Below are 21725 nucleotides of genomic sequence, written 5' to 3' on the forward strand. Positions count from 1 at the left end.
GAGCCGGGGGCGGGGTGGCGGTCATCGCCCGAACCGACCTTCCCTTTCAAATTTTGTCCCTGCCAGATGTCGCTACCACGGAATATTTAGTTATTCGCACTACTTCCATTACGCCCCCTCTCACTTGCATACTTATGTATCGCCCCCCTCATTCCCCCTTATTGTTTCTCCCTGACTTTTTGGAAGTTTTGGCCACCATCACAGTTAATAACTCTTCCATTCTGCTTTTGGGTGATTTTAATTTTTGGCCCTCTGACCCAGCTGAATGCCCATCCTCAAAGGAATTCTCTGATACTCTTTATTCGCTCAACTTCATACCTCACATCCATTCTCCCACCCATATCAAAGGTCATATTCTTGACCAGGTTTGGTCCCTAAATTGCCCCGTAGAGTCCCTTACCATCTCGCCTTGTACAAGGTCTGACCATCACCTGATCTCTTTTGCTCTTCCCATACACCCCCGGTCAATCCCCCACTCTCCAAAAACATCTGGGTTCGTGCCTGGGGACGAGTAGATCCCGAAAGCTTATCCTCCCTATTTACCACCTCTCTTCCTTCCCTGCAAGGTTTATCCACCCGTTCTCAGGTCACGGCCATTGAACAATGGCTCTCCTCAGGCCGTGACTCCATCGCCCTTTTGAAACGGGTCTCAACCAAACGAGAGAAGGACGCCAATCAGTGGTTTAACGAAGATCTCAAAGCCACTAAATTGGCCGTACGTCGTGCGGAGCGGGCTTGGAGGAGAAACTACTGCCCCTCTCTACGACTGGAGTTCATCAACGTCCTGACTCTATACAAAAAGGATATCCTGAAGGCAAAAACCATCTATTTTTCCTCCAAAATTCTCGCAGCCGAAAACCAATCAAAGGAAATTTTCTCGATTGTACACAATCTGGCGTTTTCGGACAGAACCTCTCTTAAGCCCACTCCTTCTCAGGAACTCTGTCATTCCCTCAATAACTTTTTCATTCAGAAAATAGTCACCATCAAAGCTAACATTCCCCCTCCTTCCCCTACTTTTGTGGATCCCCAGTGTCCCCCCCCCCAAGGGACAACTCACCACCTTCCCACCTCTGACTAAGGAATGTTTGACTGCTATAATCCCACTTGTCAAATCTGGTTCCCCGTTAGATCCCTGCCCGGCTCATATTCTTCGTCATATTTTCATCAGCTGTTCAGACCCCCCCCTTCATCTCCTTAACAGTTCTCTTTCCCAGGGCGTGGTACCCAACCCACTTAAAACCGCAGTCATTGTCCCCATTCTGAAAAAATCGGGCGCTGATCCCGCAGTTCCCGCTAATTTTCGCCCCATCTCCCTTCTGCCGTTCCTGGCGAAAGTACTCGAGCGCCACGTCACCTGCGCCCTGAGCTCCTTCATAGAGATGAACGGGGCTCTCGCCCCCCGCCAGGCCGGGTTCAGCCCCGCACACTCTACGGAGTCAGTAGTTCTCTCGGTCCTTGATAACCTCAGGGAGGGAATGGATACCAACCAACCCCAGGCCTTGGTCCTCCTCGATCTCTCAGCCGCCTTTGACACGGTGGATCATTCCATCTTACTTTCCCGTGTCGGGGCGGCGGGGATCGGGGGCACCGCGTTGGTCTGGTTATCCTCCTTCCTGAGGGACCGTACCCAGGCAGTTCGCCTGGGTGATTTTACTGCGGACTTTCGCAACGTTCAGTGCGGGGTCCCCCAAGGCTCCTCCCTTTCCCCCCTTCTATTTAATCTTTATATTTCCCCTCTGATTTTTTCATTGCAACAAATGGAGGTCACCGTATTTAATTATGCGGACGACCTCCAGCTTGTCTTTAATCTTTCCTCTTCCCCCGATTCTGTTCTTAATTTCCAAACCATCATGATTCATATCCGGGACTGGATGAACCTCAACCATCTAAAACTCAACCCAGACAAGACCGAGCTGGTGTTGACGGGTGGCTCATCCAACCCTTGGTCCCCTCTCTTCTGGCCGCCTTCCCTAGGTCCCCCACCTGTTCCTTCTACCTCAGTCAAAACTTTAGGCATTAAGCTCAATTCTCAACTCACCCTTCACTCCCAGGTCAGCTCTGTGGTTTCTTCTTCCTTTCTTTCACTGCGCACTATACGCAAGGTGTCCCGTTTTTTCTCATTTGATGCTTTAAAATTGATCACCCTGGCCATGGTCGTATCCCGCCTGGATTATGGCAACGCCCTATATGCGGGTATACCCGCATATAGTCTCCGGCGTTTGCAGCAGATCCAAAACCAGGCGGCGCGCCTGGTGTTCAAACTTCCAAAGTCTCACCATATCACCCCCCTCCTAAAGTCCCTACATTGGCTTCCTGTGCTTGCTCGTGTCCAGTTTAAGCTTGCCTCCATCACCTTTCAAGCACGACTGGGCACGGCACCGGCTTTCATCTCATCTGAGATTATCCGTTATGTTCCACCCAGGGAACTGCGTTCATCTACCCAATCCCTCCTTACAGTCCCACGGTTCCGGAGAAAGAAATGGGGAGGCTCGAAATTTGCGACCCTCGCCCCGGTCCTCTGGAACTCTTTGCCTCTTGAGCTTAGAGCTTTAACCCTCTACCCGCATTTTCGGAAACAGCTCAAGGCACATCTTTTTGCTAAATTCTTCAATTAATTCATTAACAGATTATTTTTCTCTTACTTAGTTCCGGCTCCCCTGCCCAGTCCTCTGTCAGCTGTAGCGCCATGAAACCGCTGGTGTACGTGCGCTGTATAAATAATTTTAAATTCAAATTCATAATAGGGGAGGGGGGCTGCATGGTCCTCCTCCTTGGGCCAATTCGGGAAACACCCATTACAACGACTCTCTTTTCATGCGCTGCCATTGCAACGCGACTTTCACATCACAGGAGGCTTGACATCGCATGCTTTTAGAACGCATGCTAGTAATGCGCATAGAAATTTACATGGCTAGCAATGACAACGTGTGCTGCGATGACATGGGAGGTGGCTCGTGCTGACGGAGATGACGGGTTGATTTGGGGAAAGGAAAGACGACGATGATGGATGCTCAGGTTTTGACAATCCGCTGAAACGCTTCCTCTTCTTAGGGTTTGAAAGTTTTAAAAGCTGTGGATGATAAAGTTACAGGTTTTGTTCATTTTGACTATGACAAGGTTTCTACTTTGTTTTGGGTTACATATAGCCAGTTTATATTGGGTGTTTAAATTTGATAAATAGTAAATAAGATGTTATCGTAAACAAATCATTCTCAATAACAGGTTATTTCGCAGGGAAGGTTTTTAATGAGGGGCTTTCTTGTGATAGCGATTCTCAGTATGTGTTATTCTTCACTAGTGACTCTTAGTGATAAGGTATTTTATACTGATGGCTCCCAGTGAGGCATGATTCTGCACTTGCAGTTCTCAGTGAGGTCTCTTGGACCAGGGCGTTAAGTGAAACATAGTTTGCAGTAATGGTTCTCAACACGAGTGTGCTGTGCACTAATGGTGCTCAATTAGACATTATCGTGAAATATAGTTCTAAGTAAGAAATGATCTAACAGTAATGGTTTGTGATGAAAGGGTATTTCGCGCTTTGTCATATGAGCTATTTGCTTACGTTTCTAGGTTTTTGTATGTGGATACTTTCCACTAATTGTTCTCAATGCCATGTTTCAATGAGATTTCTTGCACCAGTAGGTCTTAGTATCTGGGTGCTTTGCATGTATAGTTCTCAGTCAGAGGTTCCGTGGCACTATTGGTTGTCACTGAGAAGATGTTTGCAATAATGGTGCTGATGGCTTCTTTAACACGGCCATCGCAACGAAATTTGAGAGTGACACTACAAATACACGCACTTAGAAATTTGAGAGCGACACCCTTGCCGTTCTGTATGAAGATTTGCCGGGGGGGGAACATTATGCGTAATTACTTTGACGAAATTTGAGAGTGACACCCTTGCCGTTCTGTATGAAGATTTTCCGGGGGGGGAGGGCGGGGGGGGGGGGACATTATACGTAATTACTTTGACATCGCAACGCGCGTTCTGTATTATGATTTGGCTGTATTCTGAGTGGCGCGCACATCATATGGTGGGGGAATACAATGGAAAAAGTAAACACCTTTAACACACGCAGACTATAAGAAATAGGCATGACACAAAAAACACTTCAAAATATGGCAGAAATACATAGGACCCACAAAAACAATGCCAAGATTGCGCAGCGTGTGGGAGGCGGTGAAGATTTAAATAATACGCGACAAGGGTTAGAGGCGGGGTCAAGCTTTAAGTATTTAGAGGGCAGAAATACATAGGAACAAAAATATGTAATGTAAATACGGTGCTCATGTACAGCGCTCCAATACCTTCGGGTCGGGTTCGCGCTATATAAAAAAATACATTGGAGCTAAAGAAAAAGGAAAGGTTTCCCGGACTGGGAAAGGCGGGGGGGGGCATGGGGGACAAGGCATAGAGGCGGGGTCATGCTTTACACAACATACAATGCGAAAAGATGGTGAGGTCTTGCACTTTGAGCGTGTGCCTAAAGCATACGTGTTTTGTGGAAAGACATACACACCAAACCAAAAAAAAAAGGGGAATAGAAAGAAAAGAATTGCCATCATGGGTAAGGGGGGGACCGCAGGGGGGGGCAGGGTAGAGGCGGCATCACAAATGACGCGATGTTATGACGTCCGATGTTACCGTTGGCGATGTTTCCTACTTGCCTATAGGCATCAACGCATTCGCGTTGCAACAGCGTACGATGTTAAAAATGCCGATGTATTGGATTGCGCAATGTATTCACCGCGTGGTTAACACACGCGATGGAATCGTGCGCGATGTATCATCATACATCCGCCGATTCTGGCCCCAGGGACCCAAACCCCCAGGGTCTGGTGATTTAGAAATGGGGGAGGGGAACAGCACATCCTTCCTCTCCAGGCTGATTTCGGCCCTGCGGACCCCACACCCGGGCCCAGCCATTTGTCCTTGCTGTCCAGGGCACCCAGTCTGCATTGGGATCATGGAGAAAGCCTCAAGGCTCCGACAGTCCCTTCCAGCCCCATGCCTCCTGCAAAAGCCTGCAATGCTTTCAGACACATGCAACTCCCTGTGTCTGAAAGCAATTCATCCGTTTCCCTGCTCGCTTGACTGCAGGTAAGAAAACAGACAACTGCTCTGCTTCCAGCAAGTGAGAGCATTTTTACTGCTCTTGTTTGCTAGAAGTGGACTGTGAGCAGTTAAAAGCACTCTGGGACATAGCAGGAGCCGGCCAGCTGGGGAGTGGCTGTCCCAAGGCCCATCTATGGCTCCATGAGGGGGCCGCATGTCGCCCTCCTTTCATTTCGTAGGGCCTGCACCGGGGAGGTGGCAGCTCCGGGGCTGAGAACAGCCCATTTAATTAATACAATTTGGCCCGAGGAGGTGTCCCCCCTGGGCCCAGGGGGGCCCGGGGGGGTCCGTGAGGCTCCCCCATTACACATAAAATAGCCCCAGAGAAGTGATGGTTCCCGGGGCATAGGGATCTGTGAGACCCGCCTATTTTTTTCAATAAACCCCCGGAAAGGTGGTCCCCGGGGCACATAGAGGGGGGCCCTGGGCACCCCCTCCTTTATTATTTTATTTATACACACATGCCCCGGGGACCAGGCCCACCCAGGGGCTAAATTATAGAGAAGCGCAGAATGCCCGAGCTTCCTATTCTTATATTTCGGTGGGAGTCATGGCTCCAGGACGGTTCTTGCCAGAATGTTTTGTCAGAAAATATTTTTTTTGCCCTGGTGGGGTCCCTAGAGGTCCAAGGGGTCAGAGTATTTCTACCATGGCTCTTCTCTTTTTTATGTTTTTTATTGGGACTCGGCAGAAGCTAAGTCCCAAGATAGCTGGCAAAACTTCCTGGTTTGAAGTTTTGACAGCCATTCAGATTTGAGCACGGGGACTGTCGGATCCTCAGAGGATCTGCGTCCTTATATATACAAATTTTGATTATACTGAATACTACTTAATAGATTTATGACAAATCAGAAAAAGGAACATCTCAAGATTAATATCTACCCTTCTGCTAAATTGGTTGTAATTTTTGACCCTCTCTTTTTCTCGGCCCCTACTTGACCGATCACCCCAAAATTTTCCAGTCTCAATAAGAATCACTGAAGCACTTTTTGGGAAAAATGTGTAAAGATTTGTCAACCAGCGCTATAGATATAGGCAAGTCAAAAAACACTTTTCATATGGAACCATGGTTGTAACTATAACTACCTGCTGGCAACCGCCAGTAGGTTATATATATATAATCCCAATATGATTACAGTACGTTCCAAATAACAGTATATCAACTTCCATGCCACTTCAATATATCCACCTCTGAATTCAACCAAGTGATCACATCCCTACTTTCAGATTAACACTGATTGCAACCGTGTTATATAACTTCTTTTAATAGTTTTTCTTTAAAATGGCACTTCTTGACCACACCGCATGAGATATGACTTTACCTGATGTTAGGGATACTATATTTAGGGCCGCACATACAGAGAAGTAAGAATGGTACGGCATCCCCATCTCTTGACTATTAATTAGTGGGAAACATGCTATCGTCTTGTGACTACTATCACACCTCATTTTTTACAGCACTGATGATTAAGTCTATAAGAATGGCGTATACTCTCAGGAAATTTTACAGGCATGCTGTAATCTTAGTCCACTGGATAATCGGTCCCTGATAAACTTATAACTAATTACCTCTTTTCTCTCGTCTCCCTCCTAGACTATTACATGATGCTTACTTTCGGATTTGGTAGATTGACTTTTATGTACATATGCTAACTCCTCTATAGAGTGATGTCCCCTGAACTATTTTAGCTTCACATATATTAATTTGGGCATAGGAGGTAAAGATTGTCTATCACACCAAATAATTCTTGTATTGAGTATAAGAGCGACATCATTTTTAGGATATTTGTTTTCTCACGTTGGCTGTGGGCACATCAGTATACCTATCTCTATAGTTCTTTCCTGTTATGTTTTATCTTTATGATTTATGTGATGTTACACTTGCGGCTTATGTAACTGTAAAATTGGTTTCTTTTTCTTTAAATGCATGATTTTTGTAATGTTTACTTTTATTCTGAATCTATGTTTGAGTCTTGAAAAACGCCAGGCTTGTTTGCCTCTACGGTGGGAAAAACATCTTCACTGGCTATCTTTGAGTTTGATGAATACCTGTTCTATAATGTGAAGAGTAAAGGAATAAATGAATCCTTTTCACCACTGGATTTCTGATATTCAGTTCCTGTTCATTAATGAATATGATTAATCTGTTCACGTTTACCTTTGTACTTAAAACTTAATTTACCTATGTAACACAGTCTTTTTGACTTCTATGTAACTATTCTCTCATGTTATTATTATCTTGTTCTGCAATTTTGAGGGGAGGGATTCACACTACTCAAGGAGATACTTACAAAATCTTCTAATTACCTCCATAATGAGGCCTCATAAGAGAACCTGGGGCAAGATGTATGACAGTTTTTTGCGGTCGCAAACAGGAAATTGGCCCGTTTGCAACCACAAAAAAGGGTGGTGGTATTTACAAACACTATTTTGCGAGTCCGTGACTCACAAAATAGTATTTGCGAGTCTCTATTAGGAAGGGGCGTGACAAGGGCATCCCTTCCTAATAGCGAGTCAGAATAGTATGTACCAAAAGGCTTTGAATACTAGAAACCATATATTGAAACACAACTGAAGGTGGGAAACATCTGCCTGATAATCAAATATAGAAACTAAAATTTGAAGTGGATAGCCATAAAACTAAACCAACACATGGCAAATTCTTAAATTTGCCAGAATTCAACTGCAACACTCTGTTAATGGATACACACCTTCAGGAAAGGGCTCAGAAGAAATGAGATCATGTGTAAAGTGGTACAACGCAGCCAGTATAATAGAAGTAGGACAAGCCTTCCACATCAACAAACTTGGAGGAGTAGCTGGTTTGAGGTTAGATAATCGCTGCTGTAGTTGTCATGTGTGGGTTGTAACTTAGTACAGATCTCGTGTTAATGGAAATCGTGTTAATTGCTCTTCCAAAAAGCTTAGCATGAAGTATTTCCTGTGATGCTTTGTCTGTGCATTTCTATAGCCTATATTGATCAGAATATGCATTTGCTTCATGTGGAGGATTCTATTTCAGCAAGAAAGCCTAAATAGTCTAGTGGGATAAGGACCAACAAGAGACTTATATCTGAGGATATCAAACTCCTAGAGTCTTGCCCTTAGCACAAAGTAATAACAGTGATATTGCCAGCCACTTCACAATAGCTTACAGCTCATTCTTAAGATAAAGATCATGATAGCTCACCACTTCTTCATGTTTGCATTTCCTCACATTAATACCGTTTATCTGCAAGTAAGAGAGGTTCAACATGTAATTTACTTCAATTGAAACAAATGGTGTTATTGTACAGAGAAAACAACACACAGGGCTTACTTGTAATATTGCGTCTCCGATGAAGAGCAGGCCTGAGAGTTCAGCTGCAGCAAAAGAAAAATAATTTTTTAATAAAAGGATATAAAAATAACATGAAATTGATAAGGGGATTAATTGAAACACCCATTCTGTGCAAGATACTGAGCAGTCGTTTTGAGTATTGAAGCTACCGCCACTGTGTTATTTCAAGGAATACTGCCAATTCATTAATTGAATCTGCCTTTAATTCCTGAACTTGCGCACACGGTAGTTCAGGACTATTATACTGTATTATTCTCTTGCACTGAGGGTGTTTTTTTCTGTAGCATAATATAAACGGAATATGATAATCCAAAATTTCTTCAGGAAATATCTATTAATTCAGTACATGGTTGTGTATGAGTTATGGATGACACAACTTCCATTTAAGGATATTAAGTGTATAATTTGTAATGTCTATTTCATTTTGAAGAAAGATGGTTAATAAATAGTCATTTTATGATAAGAGGAGTCTGACCTCAGAAATAATTGCCAAGTAACACAAATGCAGTTATCAATTTAATAAGCAGTGACATACACAAGTGAATAGGAGTTACATGCCGCCTATAAAAGTATCAGGTGTTCACGTTATCACACAATGCTAAGCTGTATACGTGTCTTCGGCAATGCATTATTTTGTCAAAATGAAAGTGACTATTGTGAGATCCTCTCTGATCACATAGTCTGCTAAAAAAGGAAGGAGAACAGGACTAGAGCATGGTAAATTGGAAATATGTGTGGAATATCATACATAAACTCAAATAAAGTTGCCTCGCTTTAATCAGTGTTATTTTCCTGTATAAGATATCATCATTAATAAACTTTGTCATAGTGCTTGCACTCATGTATTACTTTACCTTCTTAATTTGGGAATGCTCCCATTCACAAGATCAATTACCGTTGTATGGTGTTATACTTTTCAACCAGGAATTTCCATTTGTCTGGTTTTTCAGACCTCCACATGTTGCCTTCCACCTTTTTCAAGCCATATTCCATTCTATAAGGTATCAGGCTACAGTGCATCACATTTATTCACACGGATTAACAATTGCAAAAAATGTGTGAGTGGTCACGTGCCCTCTGTAAATAATTTCCCAATCTGGTAATACTTGTAAATTTACCCATGTCAAGAAAAAGTGTGCATCCGGTAATGTCAGGCGACCTATTAGTCATGCCTGTGTAGTCGAAAAGTACATTTGCCACATGTTAACCTGATTGCTTATCACCCATCCCTGCAGTCATATGTCCTACTTTGCATGGAATGGACATCAGGCTGGAGAGAATTGTGTTTCATTGCTGTCACCTTCGAGAATATAATGACTGCACCATGTTATTTCCTTTGCATGCTTACAGAGTCCGCCATGGGATGACTTGCCCATATCATCAGCTCTGCTGTTTTATAAATATCTAAAATATATTCAACATTGGATCTACAATTGTGTCTGGCTGGGAAGAAGGTGAAATCTCTATCAGATGGACTGACTAGTAGCCATACACCTGTTAGCCTTAAAAGTCAAATATATTTCTAAAGCAATTCATACTTTTTAAGTTGCTTACCATGTCGATTTCTGTACAGAATTAGATTTGGTTCACATTCCAGCCACCAGCTAAACCCATTTTTACAGTTTGATCTGAAAGCGATTCCTTCCTTAATTTGGTTTAAGTAAAGTTGTGTCTTCACTGAGGTTGCATACATTAATTTGCTTAACCTCTCTGCCTCAAATGCATGCATCTGTATATTATTATATGTCCTATGAGCCTTTGGTGAGTATCTGCACAATCTCCTTAATAGATCAAACTTCTGACGCTTGATTAACAGAAGTTACTGTTTTATTTCCCAACTAATAGTCTCTATAATTTCAAAGTTTATGCCTAAATCATGTGTGTTCCCAGGAAAAGCGTTATGTCTCTTTTAATTATTTGTATAAATGGTCTAAAGCTTTTGTATCTAAATTGGACTATTGAGGCCATTGGTCTATATGTCAATTTGTTATATCAATACTATTTTAATAATCCTATTTCAAACACTGTACATTTTTATATTTTATTTTTCCTTTCATGTAACTGAAACAAGAAAGTAAAACAATAAAATAATTCTAATTCAGTAAATATATCCACCCTAGATATACAATATTGCACCAGTGAACAAAGAAAGTCTAAAGATTCTAACTGAAAGACTAAACTTTCTCACCAGAGGCCTGTACCTATCTGTAGAATTATGCCAGAATATAAAATAAGAATAAAATGTAATACAATCTTATCCAATCTAATTGTACTTATGTATATGTGTGTGTGTGCGTGTGCGTGTGCATATATACACTATAGTGAAAGAGCCACTCTTGTGGTTTGGCACCCTATGATGACCTTCAATTACCACCATTTTAACTGACTTTAGTGTGTTATTATTCCCTAGCCTGGATATATAGGACAGTCCTGCATATACCTGCTTCTCTTCTGTCTTGTAATCTTGCTGTCTTTAAGTGGGAGCTGTCATGGACTAGAATAGTCTTGCCAACAATAGAAGGTGTGGGATGTGCATTTGAAAGCGTGATAGGGAGAGAGAAGTATGGAATGTACTCTTTGGTTTCAAAGTGCAGTGTTGCGGGCAGCGATGCACACATGTGCATTGTGGTGTACATTGGTGAGAATTATGAGCTCTTACTATTAGATTTGACATGGCCTCATGTCATCTTGTTTTCTGACTTTGACTATTAGCTTTGACATGGCCTCATGTCATCTTGTTTTCTGACTTGACTATTGGATTTGACATGGCCTCATGTCTAAATTTGCCTTGCTTATGAGTGCTTTCTATTGGCTTTGACATGGCCTCATGTCTGGCTTTGCCTTGCTGCTCGCACATAGCTGCAAAGTGGGGAGGGCAGGTTTCTGCTCTTCCCTTGTTTTTTGCTCCTCACTGACCAGAGTGAACTGGAATATGTTGTGGGAAGTGTCAGTGGAATGTACAACTCTGCCTCTGAGTCAAAATACAGGAGCTTGGCCAGCCTCCATCTTGGCCTTGACGCAGACGGGTACAGCCAACTCGTTTTTTTCTAATGAGAAAGGGGCGAAGTTTTCTAGAAGCTTAGCCTCACGTTTAGTAATTATATTTAAGCTGGGAACCTTTGTGGGCCAGGTGGAAGTTCACCACAGAATAGACGTATTGCTGTGTAGGTGACGGAACTTGAGTCCTGATTGAAACTCCTCCTGGGCTTTTGACGGGCTTCCCAAGCTTGAGTTGGCAAGGATGATGCAAATTCAGTCGGTGAGGTGTTCCTAACCATTATGTATATATGTTCTACTCTTTGCTATTTGTGTATATACTGCATTTTATTTTACTTGTTCATTTAAAAGTGTTTGATACCTGAGAATCTGCATTTACTGATATATGTGGCCTAGCTTTTTAAACATTGCATCAATAAACTTGTGTGTATTGTTTTAAAAAGCACCTGAATTTGTCTATTTGCCTCCAGAGTGGTAGTTTAGAGGTTTGGTGTGTCGTTTTAGAGAAAAGCATACTCCTTACATGCCCAAAAGTGTATATAATTTAAAGGTGCAGTGGTAAATGTGCCTCCCAGGTGGGAGTGCAGGGTGTGTCTTTTTTGTGAAAAGCACATTCATTACATACACCTATACATATAAACATCTATACATATATAGATACAACTGTAAAATATTTTTTTTCAAATACTTTTTTTTAAGTTAAACTGACAATTGAGGACATCACTGATGACATAGCTCAATACATTTTGCAGAATGGTATGAACCATTAAAACAAGGATTACAATCATATTGCGACTGTGTGTAAATGCATCATTCATACTTTGTACATTCATTAGCAATGTATAATCTCTTAAACGTTTCCATGAAAACCTGGAAATAAACAGTTGCACTTCATAAATCTCCAATATAGAAAGTATTGATGGCATTTCATGTCAATTCTTTAATGCCAGCATGTGCACAGAAATCCACAGGTGAATAATATATTGGAAGGATAATCTTTAGTTCTTCCCACATATTTTGGCAACAAGACTTTGATACAAGCATCAACCTAGTAACAAACGTCTCTAACTCAAACTAGTTGCACTCAATCTCTGCTTTGTTTTAATGTTTGCACTTAAAGCTTCAACCAAAGGGAAACCATATAACCTTTACAAAATGGAATCTGACTTGTCTCCAGGACTACTCTATTTATATTCTGTACATGCACACATTTACATACCGTCAAGCAAAGCTGTATTTGATTTTAGGCCTAATATCTACCTACTTTTTTCTAGAATGACCTAGCAGATTATAGAGTAATTTGAGGGAACGGAAACTTATACTTTGTCATCAGTAATGTCATCAGTGATGTCAGTATCCCAATCCACTCTATGCCACTCCACTCTACACTGCTTCAATTGATGCTGTTACAATCTATGCCTCTCCATTCTATGCTATCCAGTGAATGCCACTCCAATGTACACCCCTCCACTCTACGCCACTCCACATGACACTACACTGTACGCTATTCCAATCTATACCACTTCACTTTACACTACTCCTATCTATATCTCTACACTATACACTATTACACTGTACACTACTCAGCTCTATTTCATTCCACTGTACACCGCTCCACTCAATGCCCTCCAGAGTATATATATATACATATACAGAATTTTATAGAGCGCGATCAGTTACCTCTCGAGGAGGTGTCCCGGCGCTAGAAGCAGAGCAGAGAAGCAGATACCGCCATGCAAGTCAGCCCGATTAAACCGGATGGTTGAAGAGCCAGGTTTTCAACATTTTTTTAAAGCAGGGTTCAGAGGGAGCCTGTTGGAGCTCAGCGGGGAGAGAGTTCCAAAGCCTTGCTACATTGGCCGAGAATGTTCTCCCACCCAGCCGAGCCCTTTTCACTCGAGGGACTGTTAGCTGGATCCGGTGGTTAGAGCGGAGAGCGCGGGATTGCGAATATCTTGGCAGCCGCTCCCTCAAATAGGTTGGGCATAAGCCAAACAAGGATCGGAAAGCTAGCGTGAGGGACTTAAATTTGATTCTATTGGCTACAGGCAGCCAGTGAAGTGTTCGAAGATGCGGAGAGACCGAATGTTTAAATGGAATATGCATTAGCAGTCTCGCAGCCGCATTCTGAACCATTTGCAGGCGTTGAATTAAGTATTTGGGCAGACCTAGGAGTAGACCATTCGCGTAGTCCAGTCTAGATGTAACTGTTGCATGGACTACAGCTTTCCTGCAATTTACCGGAAGAAACTGCAAGATTTTGCGAAGGTTCCTGAGTTTGCCCAGACAGCAGCCCATCAGCTGTTGTGTATGCGAAATGAAAGACAGATTATTGTCCCATCGTACTCCTAGATTTTTTGCTGAGGGGCTGGGGGAAGGGGGGGAGCCCATTGCCATTGGCCACCAGAGCTCGGCTGAGGGCGGAGTGCCTTTGCCAAAATACAGCACTTCTGTTTTACCTGCATTAAGCTTTAGTTTATTGGTATTCATCCATCGTGCCACATCAAGGAGACAGCCTCTAAAACTTGACAGGGCTGCTTCAGACACCTCTGCGAATGGAAACACAAGCTGGGTGTCATCGGCATAAGATACTGCCTTGACCCCCCAGTTAGCAATAAGTGTGAAAAGTGGGGCCATGTAGATATTAAATAATAGAGGGCTGAGCGCAGAGCCCTGTGGCACGCCGCACCACAGCGGCTTCGGAGTAGAGGAGGCGGACCCCAAAGCCACCTTCTGGGTGCGCTGGGACAAGTATGAATGCAGCCAGTCCAGTGCTTGAGCTTGTATACCCACTTCTGACAGCCGAAGCATCAACCTTGCGTGGTCGACGGTGTCAAAAGCCGCCGAAAGATCCAGGAGGACTAGTAGAACTGAGTCTCCCGAATCCAACGACCACCTTATCGACTCAGCCACCTCGATCAAAGCTGTCTCGGTACTAAAGCCGGGTCTAAAGCCCGATTGAGTCTCATGTAGGATCTTGTTGTCCTCTATATATTTGCTGAGCTGCCGCTGGATCACTTTCTCCAGCATTTTGCCTGGGGCAGCCAACAAGGAAATAGGGCGGAGGTTGCTGAGATCCTTGGGATCTCCGTTGGGCTTTTTCTTTAGTGGGAGCAGGGTGGCATGTTTCCACATATCTGGAAAGACCCCCGAAGAGATAGATGTATTCCACACATGTAGTAGGGATGGAGCTACAAAATCCGCGATTGAGCACCACAATTTAGGGGGGCAAGGGTCGTCCGGTGAGCCCGATTTACAACGGCTTAATTCCTTCATGGCCGTGAGCAGAGTAACTGGTTCGAAGCAAGTTAACGGGCCACTTGTCCACACTATGACAGGCTGATCTGATTTTTCTGTTAGTACCTCTGGGCCAAATGTGTCATAGACATGCTTGATCTTTTGGTCGAAAAAGTCCGAGATTTCATTGCAGAGGCTAACTGAGGCCGGTATCTCCCTTTCAATACATCTAGGTTGAAAAAAAGACTGAATCACTTTAAAGACTTCCTTGCTGGAGTGTTCAGCCTGTTCGATTGACTCTGCAAAAAACTGTTTTTTAGCCTGTCTGACAGACTTCTGAAATTTGCGGACGGCCGCCTTATAGAGGGACCTTTCTTGGGACCCATAGTTTGCCCTCCACCGCCTCTCTAACCGTTTGCATTTAGTCTTCTCAATTCTGAGGTCCTGAGAGAACCATGGGGCAGAGGGCGACCCCCTCTTAGACAAAGCACGTTTAGCTGGGGCAATGGAAGAAATCATATTCCCAATCCAATGATGAATCCGCAGGGCATCAGAGTTAGTGTTCAAAGTCAGCAAGGGTTTGCTTTGTGCCAGCACGGGGCCCATGGCGGTAGGGACAAGTTTCGACCATTGCCTACTCATATAAACGCGTTTGATAGGCATTAGTCTGTCAGTTGCCAAGTTGATTGAAAAAGGTACGAGCATATGGTCGGACCAAAGTAGTGGTAGGGTTTCTTCCAGTGTAGTGGCATACACTATTCTACTGTATGCCACTACACTGTACCTCACTCCTGTCTATACCACACCACTGTATGCCATTCCAATCTACCCCACTCCACTGTAGGCTATTCCACTGTAAGCAATTCCACACCATGGCACTCCACTCTACGACACTCCATTCTATGCCACTACACACTATGCAACTCCACTCTACACTATTCCACAATATGCAACTCCACTGTGCACCTCTCCACTCTACGCTATTCTACTCTATGCCACTCCACTGTATACCACTCCACTATCTGCTATTCCACTGTACACCAATCCACTTTTTGCCACTTCACTCTACACCACTATACTCTACCCCACTCCAAACTAAGACAGTCCACTCAACACCACTCCACTCCAATCTACGCCACTCCACTGTATGCTTCTTCACTCTATGTTATTTCACTGTACACAACTCCACTTTACACCACTCTACTCTACGCTATTCCTTTCTAAGCCACTCCACTGTAAGTAACTCCAATATACTCTATTCTACTCTATGCCATCCCACAGTTCAGCACTTAACTCTATGCTATCCCACTATATTCAACTACACTATGCCTCATTCCACTATATGCCACTCCACTGTATGCTATTCCACTGTATGCCATTCCACTCTACGCCACTCCACAATACGCTATTCCACTGTATGCACCTAGAGTCTATGCCTCTCAACTCTATGTTTTTCGACTCTACGCCACTCCATCCTATGCTATTTCACTCTATGCCACTCCACTCTACAACATTCCACTCTACACCACTCCACTGTATGCTATTCCACTTTATGATACTCCACTCTATGTCATTCCACTCTAGGTCACTATATCCTACCTTACTCCACTGTATGCCACTGCAGTCTATGCTACTCTACTCTATGCCTTTTCAGTGTACGTGGCTCAACTCTATACCACTCCACTCTACACTAATGCAATCTACGCCACTCCTCTGTATGTCAATTCACTCTACACTATTCCTCTGTATGCCACGCCACTATATGATATTCAACTCTACACCCCTTCACTCTATGCCACTCTACTGAATGGTATTCCACTGTACACCGCTCCACTATCGACCACCCCACTATACATCACTACACTCTATGCCACTGCTCTCTGAGCTATTCTACTGTGTGCAACTCCACTGTAAAACTCTCTCTTCTATGCTATTCCACTCAATGCCATTCAACTCTAGCCAATCTACTGTATGCCAATCCACTATACTGTATTCCACTGTAGGTCACTCCACTCTACATCACTCCACTCTATGCCACTGCACTCTATGCCACTATACTCTACCCCACTTCACTTTATGCCACTTTAGTCTACACCACTCCACTGTACACTACTCCAGTCTAAGTTACCCGACTCTACGCCATTCCACTGTATGCAACTCCACTCTGCTCCACTCCACTCTACGCACTCCACACTGCACTACTCCACTCTACATAACTCCACTATATGCTATTCCACTCTACCACACTCCACTCTACGCCCTTCCACTCTTTGCTTTTGCACTGTATGCCACTGCACACTATACCACTCTACTGTGTGCTACTCCACTGTATGTTGTTACACTGTATTTCAGTCCACTATATTCCACTTCATTCTTCATCACTCCATGGGACTGTCCTACAGAGGACCAACCAGTCCGTGACCTTCTACCTGACGGCAGCAGTGTCCCTCCTCCAACAGTCCCACACTCCACCTACCCCTGCACCACCCACGATTCCTAGCACCCTACCTGTCCCAAGCACAGAAACCCCCAAACCAAGGGCTAGACGTGCACACAAGCAAGCGCAGGGGACTGATTCCACACTCACAGGGGCGTGTTTGCTGACACACACACAGTCATCCACAACCACTCCACAGTCCTCCAAGAACTCTCCCTCCCAGCCCCCTTCCCTTGCCTCACCTGCAACCCCATCCCCCCAGAAGCCCTTCCTCTGTGACCTTGGCCTCTTCCCCACCGACCCTGCAGATCCTGATTAAAAGGGGAAGAGGAAGTCCCCACACACAGAAGGGAGTGCCCCTCACACCCAGACACCCTCCCCCAGGTGCAGTCAGACCGAGACGCCCACCCGCAAGTCCCCCCGGTGCAAGAAGAGCAAGACCCCCCGCCACCACGCAGCTCCAAGGCAAAGTCTCCGTCCTCCATCCCCCAGGCCACCACTCCAGAGGTTCCCCCACCACTCCCTGCCCTGGGTTCCCCCACACACAGATACACCATCCCCAAAATGCTAAGGCCATCCCCCCTAGCACTTGCTCCTCCACACCTGGTCAGACAGTTGGTGCCACTGATGTGGGGACCGTGTCCCCCCCTGCCCTGCCGACCTCACCTGTACCCCATTCCGCTCCCATGGATGTAGGCACTGCTTTGGAGTGCACGACCACCCCGTCTGACTTGGGCACTGCAGTGGTGAGCCAATCCACTCCATCTGACCTGCCCACTGGAGTTGTGCCGGCACCCACCCCATCTGACTTGTGCCCCACAGTTGTGACAGCACCCGCCACTTCAGTCAGCTCCACTGCAGTTGCAAGTGTCTCGCCTGCATCCCCCACCTCTTCACTGCCTCCTTCTGCTGCGCCCTGATCCTGTCCCTGCGGTGCCTGACCTGCCCCCATGTATGCCCCTCCGAGGGGATAACCGCTTGGCACAGTGCTATGGTGATGCTTGACTTGTGTATGTCACACTCATGTGTTGGTCACACATGTGCTGTTACTTACATTGTATGCTTGTAGCCATAATCACTGTTGTTGGCATTTGTCACAGACTACACACTGTTGTCATGATGTCATGGGGGATGTATTTTGCAGACATACCTGATGTTTGCGTATGCAGGATGTGTTGTGCATCACCCATAACAGGTCCCCTGTGAGTGAGGGTGGCAGGGGTGATGGGCAACATAAGCCCTGTGAGTGGGTGTGGCAGGGGTGATGGGCAACACAGTCCCTATGGGTGGGGGTGGCAGGGGTGATGGGCAACATAAGCCCTGTGAGTGGGGGTGGCAGGGGTGATGGGCAACATAAGCACTAGGGGTGTGGGTGGCAGGGGTGATGGGCAACAAAGTCCATATGGGTGGGGTGGCAGGGGTGATGAGCAACAGGTCCCCTGTGAGTGGGGGTGGCAGGGGTGATGGGCAACATAGTCCCTATGGGTGGGGGTGGCAGGGGTGATGGGCAACATAAGCCCTGTGAGTGGGGGTGGCAGGGGTGATGGGCAACATAAGCCCTGTGAGTGGGGGTGGCAGGGGTGATGGGCAACATAAGCACTAGGGGTGTGGGTGGCAGGGGTGATGGGCAACATAGTCCATATGGGTGAGGTTGGCAGGGGTGATGGGCAACATAAGCCCTGTGAGTGGGGGTGGCAGGGGTGATGGGCAACATAAGCACTAGGGGTAGGGTTGGCAGGGGTGATGGGCAATATAAGCCCTGTGAGTGGGGCTGGCAGGGGTGATGGGCAACATAAGCACTAGGGGTGTGGGTGGCAGGGGTGTTGGGCAACATAGTCCATATGGGTGGGGGTGGCAGGGGTGATGAGCAACAGGTCCCCTGTGAGTGGGGGTGGCAGGGGTGATGGGCAACATAGTCCCTATGGGTGGGGGTGGCAGGGGTGATGGGCAACATAAGCCCTGTGAGTGGGGGTGGCAGGGGTGATGGGCAACATAAGCACTAGGGGTGTGGGTGGCAGGGGTGATGGGCGACATAGTCCATATGGGTGGGGGTGGCAGGGGTGATGAGCAACAGGTCCCCTGTGAGTGGGGGTGGCAGGGGTGATGAGCAACAGGTCCCCTGTGAGTGGGGGCAGCAGGGGTGATGGGCAACATTAGCACTATGGGTGTGGGTGGCAGGGGTGATGGGCAACATAGTCCATATGGGTGGGGGTGGCAGGGGTGATGAGCAACAGGTCCCCTGTGAGTGGGGTTGGCAGGGGTGATGGGCAACATAGTCCCTATGGGTGGGGGTGGCAGTAGTGATGGGTAACAGGCCCCCTATGGGTGGGTGTGTTAGTGGTGCTGGCCATGCGACCCCTATGGTGGGCTGTTGTTAGTGGCCAGGATATGGATCCCCTGTGTGTGTGTGCAATTTTGCGGGTACGTGTTGTTTGTTTATGTGGTAGGTGTCTGACTTACCGCCTGCCCCGTCGTCGTCAGTCCCTGAGCCGATCATAGATGTAGAGTACTGGTATGACCTGCGCGATGGGATTCATGATGTGTTCGTGTCGTACACGCTGCTTGTTACTCTGTCTCGTACCAACTGCAAGCTGGTCCGTCTCATAGCCGTGTATTGATTTGTGGAGCGAATCGTAGCTGATATTCTTGTTTTCCGGATGCTGTGACGTGCCGTACGTGATGACCCGTCCGTTGCGTAGGAAGTACGCATCGTACTTGTCATGCCGGTAACTGTTATGGATACTGCTTCGGGGCGACACGGTTCCTCTTTGGGAGTTACGGCTCGGATGGAGAATGGGGCTTGATTCACAGCCTACAAGTCGGTCGTGTTTTTGGCAGTTATGTGCATCGTACTTACTCTACAGGACGGACCGGCTCCGGGTACGTGTCGGTCGCACGGTAAGGCTACGGACAGCTGTCTGACCGGCTATCGGAATCGGCCCCTAAGTAGTTTAATGGAATAAAGTCATACAAAATAAAATCAGCAGATTGTAAACCCCATGTTCTAAATTCCAATATAAGTGCGCTCTTTCCTTCAATCGACAATACTTCAGACCTCTCTGGAAACTGGTAATGGAGTTGGTACTTTTTATGAAGGCTTTAAGTTTCAAGCGCGAGGTAGAGAACACAAGCTCCTCTTGAGTGTCAAAAAGATTCAGCTCCAAAGTAAAGTCATGTGCAATGGAATATTTATCTGCCTTTGCACTAAAGATCTCCTGGCACAGAATACCCCTTATTGTATTCGGATCACTATTCTTTAGCAGATATCCCCACTGAGTCACTCTAGCTAAGCCTTGAACAAATGAGCTTATCAAGCCAAATTCCACGCGAATAGCTGGAGTCAGGCCCAAAGCATTAAAGTTATTTAGTTTACGTAAAATCTGAGCCTCTATTTTATCATGAAAGCTCCATTCTTCTATTTGAATGGATTTGATAGCATATAGAAGTGTTGGTGGAACGTTCGCTTTAAAATAGATATAATGTGCAGGAAGTGCCTTCTATGTAGACCATTAGCATGTAACACAGCTTTACTAGAGCAGTGATCAATGTGGGATTTGGTCTTGGTATTACTTCCTATTATTTTCGACAAATAACGATAAGATTCTACAGTTTCAAGTTTCTCGGATCCAATCCTCCAGACAAAATTACAAGCCTTTCTGTTCCTTCTATTTTTCGGAATGAAAATGTTACTTTTGGAGATGTTTATCTTCAAGTACTGTGCTGTAGTGTATTTTTGCAGAGCCATTAATTTCTTATTCAACCCTATAGAAGTCAGATCCATAATTACGATGTTATCTGCATTGATTAGAAATGTGAAAGGGCGGCTGCCTATCTTCGTGCATCGCCGTTCAGGGGAGAAAAACATTTAGTAGATCTGCTACATATAATGAGAAATGTAACTGAGCTAACAAACAGCCTTGCTTCAGGCCATTTTTTGTGGGTATAACGGCCAAAAGGTCTTAATCTCCTCCTAGTAGAAGCTGAGACCACGCATTACAGTGCAAGGCTATAACAAGCATTTGCAATGCAATAGGTCTCGCATTTGTTGCAGTTGGAGCCACTGGCATTGTAAATGGCAGTGTATTTTATCAATGTTTTTGTTTGCAGTGGAGTGATTATTTAAAAATTACACACTATACCATATTATAAGCTATTCTAGCAACTGTACAGTAAAGCTATGGCTATTTTAACGTAAAGGAGTGTGAATGGATGAATAAAAATACAAAAAACAGGATCTAAAAATGTACGATGGAATGTATAGCAGGGGACAGGGACAACCGATGACAACAAATGTACTTGAAGTGATTGGGGCATCATATGCAATAAAAAAATCGGTAGTACGGGGTGTCAGCGACGCTTGTGCAAATGTTGTTCAGCTGGTGAAGTGGTCAGCTCTCTTTGCAGATGCAAAGTGGTGAAAGGTGAAGTATTCAGCTCTGTTTGCAGGCACAAAGGGATGAATGGTGAAGTGGTCTCTCTCTTCAGCGGTGAACATGCTCTTTACTGTTGCTCATGGGCATCAAGAGACTCTGCCAGGTCTAAGGCATTCCAGAGACCTTATATGATGGCTGGGGTTTGTAAATGAACCTACATTA

At 45.3% G+C, this 21725-nt stretch overlaps 1 protein-coding gene across 1 annotated transcript in view; it reads right to left on the bottom strand.

Annotated features, from left to right (window-relative positions):
- Positions 1 to 21725, bottom strand: part of SNTG1 (syntrophin gamma 1) — a 2687950-nt gene that overhangs the window by 1346880 nt on the left and 1319345 nt on the right. Inside the window, exons 8-9 of the mRNA XM_085605648.1 lie at positions 8439 to 8482; positions 8310 to 8351 (exon numbers count right to left, since the gene is read on the bottom strand). Of these exons, the coding sequence (XP_085461774.1) occupies positions 8310 to 8351; positions 8439 to 8482 (86 nt within the window). The remainder of the gene's footprint in view (positions 1 to 8309; positions 8352 to 8438; positions 8483 to 21725) is intronic.

The sequence above is a fragment of the Triturus cristatus genome, chromosome 5_1 (assembly GCF_964204655.1).
Source record: "Triturus cristatus chromosome 5_1, aTriCri1.1, whole genome shotgun sequence".
Classification (NCBI taxonomy): Eukaryota; Metazoa; Chordata; class Amphibia; order Caudata; family Salamandridae; genus Triturus; species Triturus cristatus.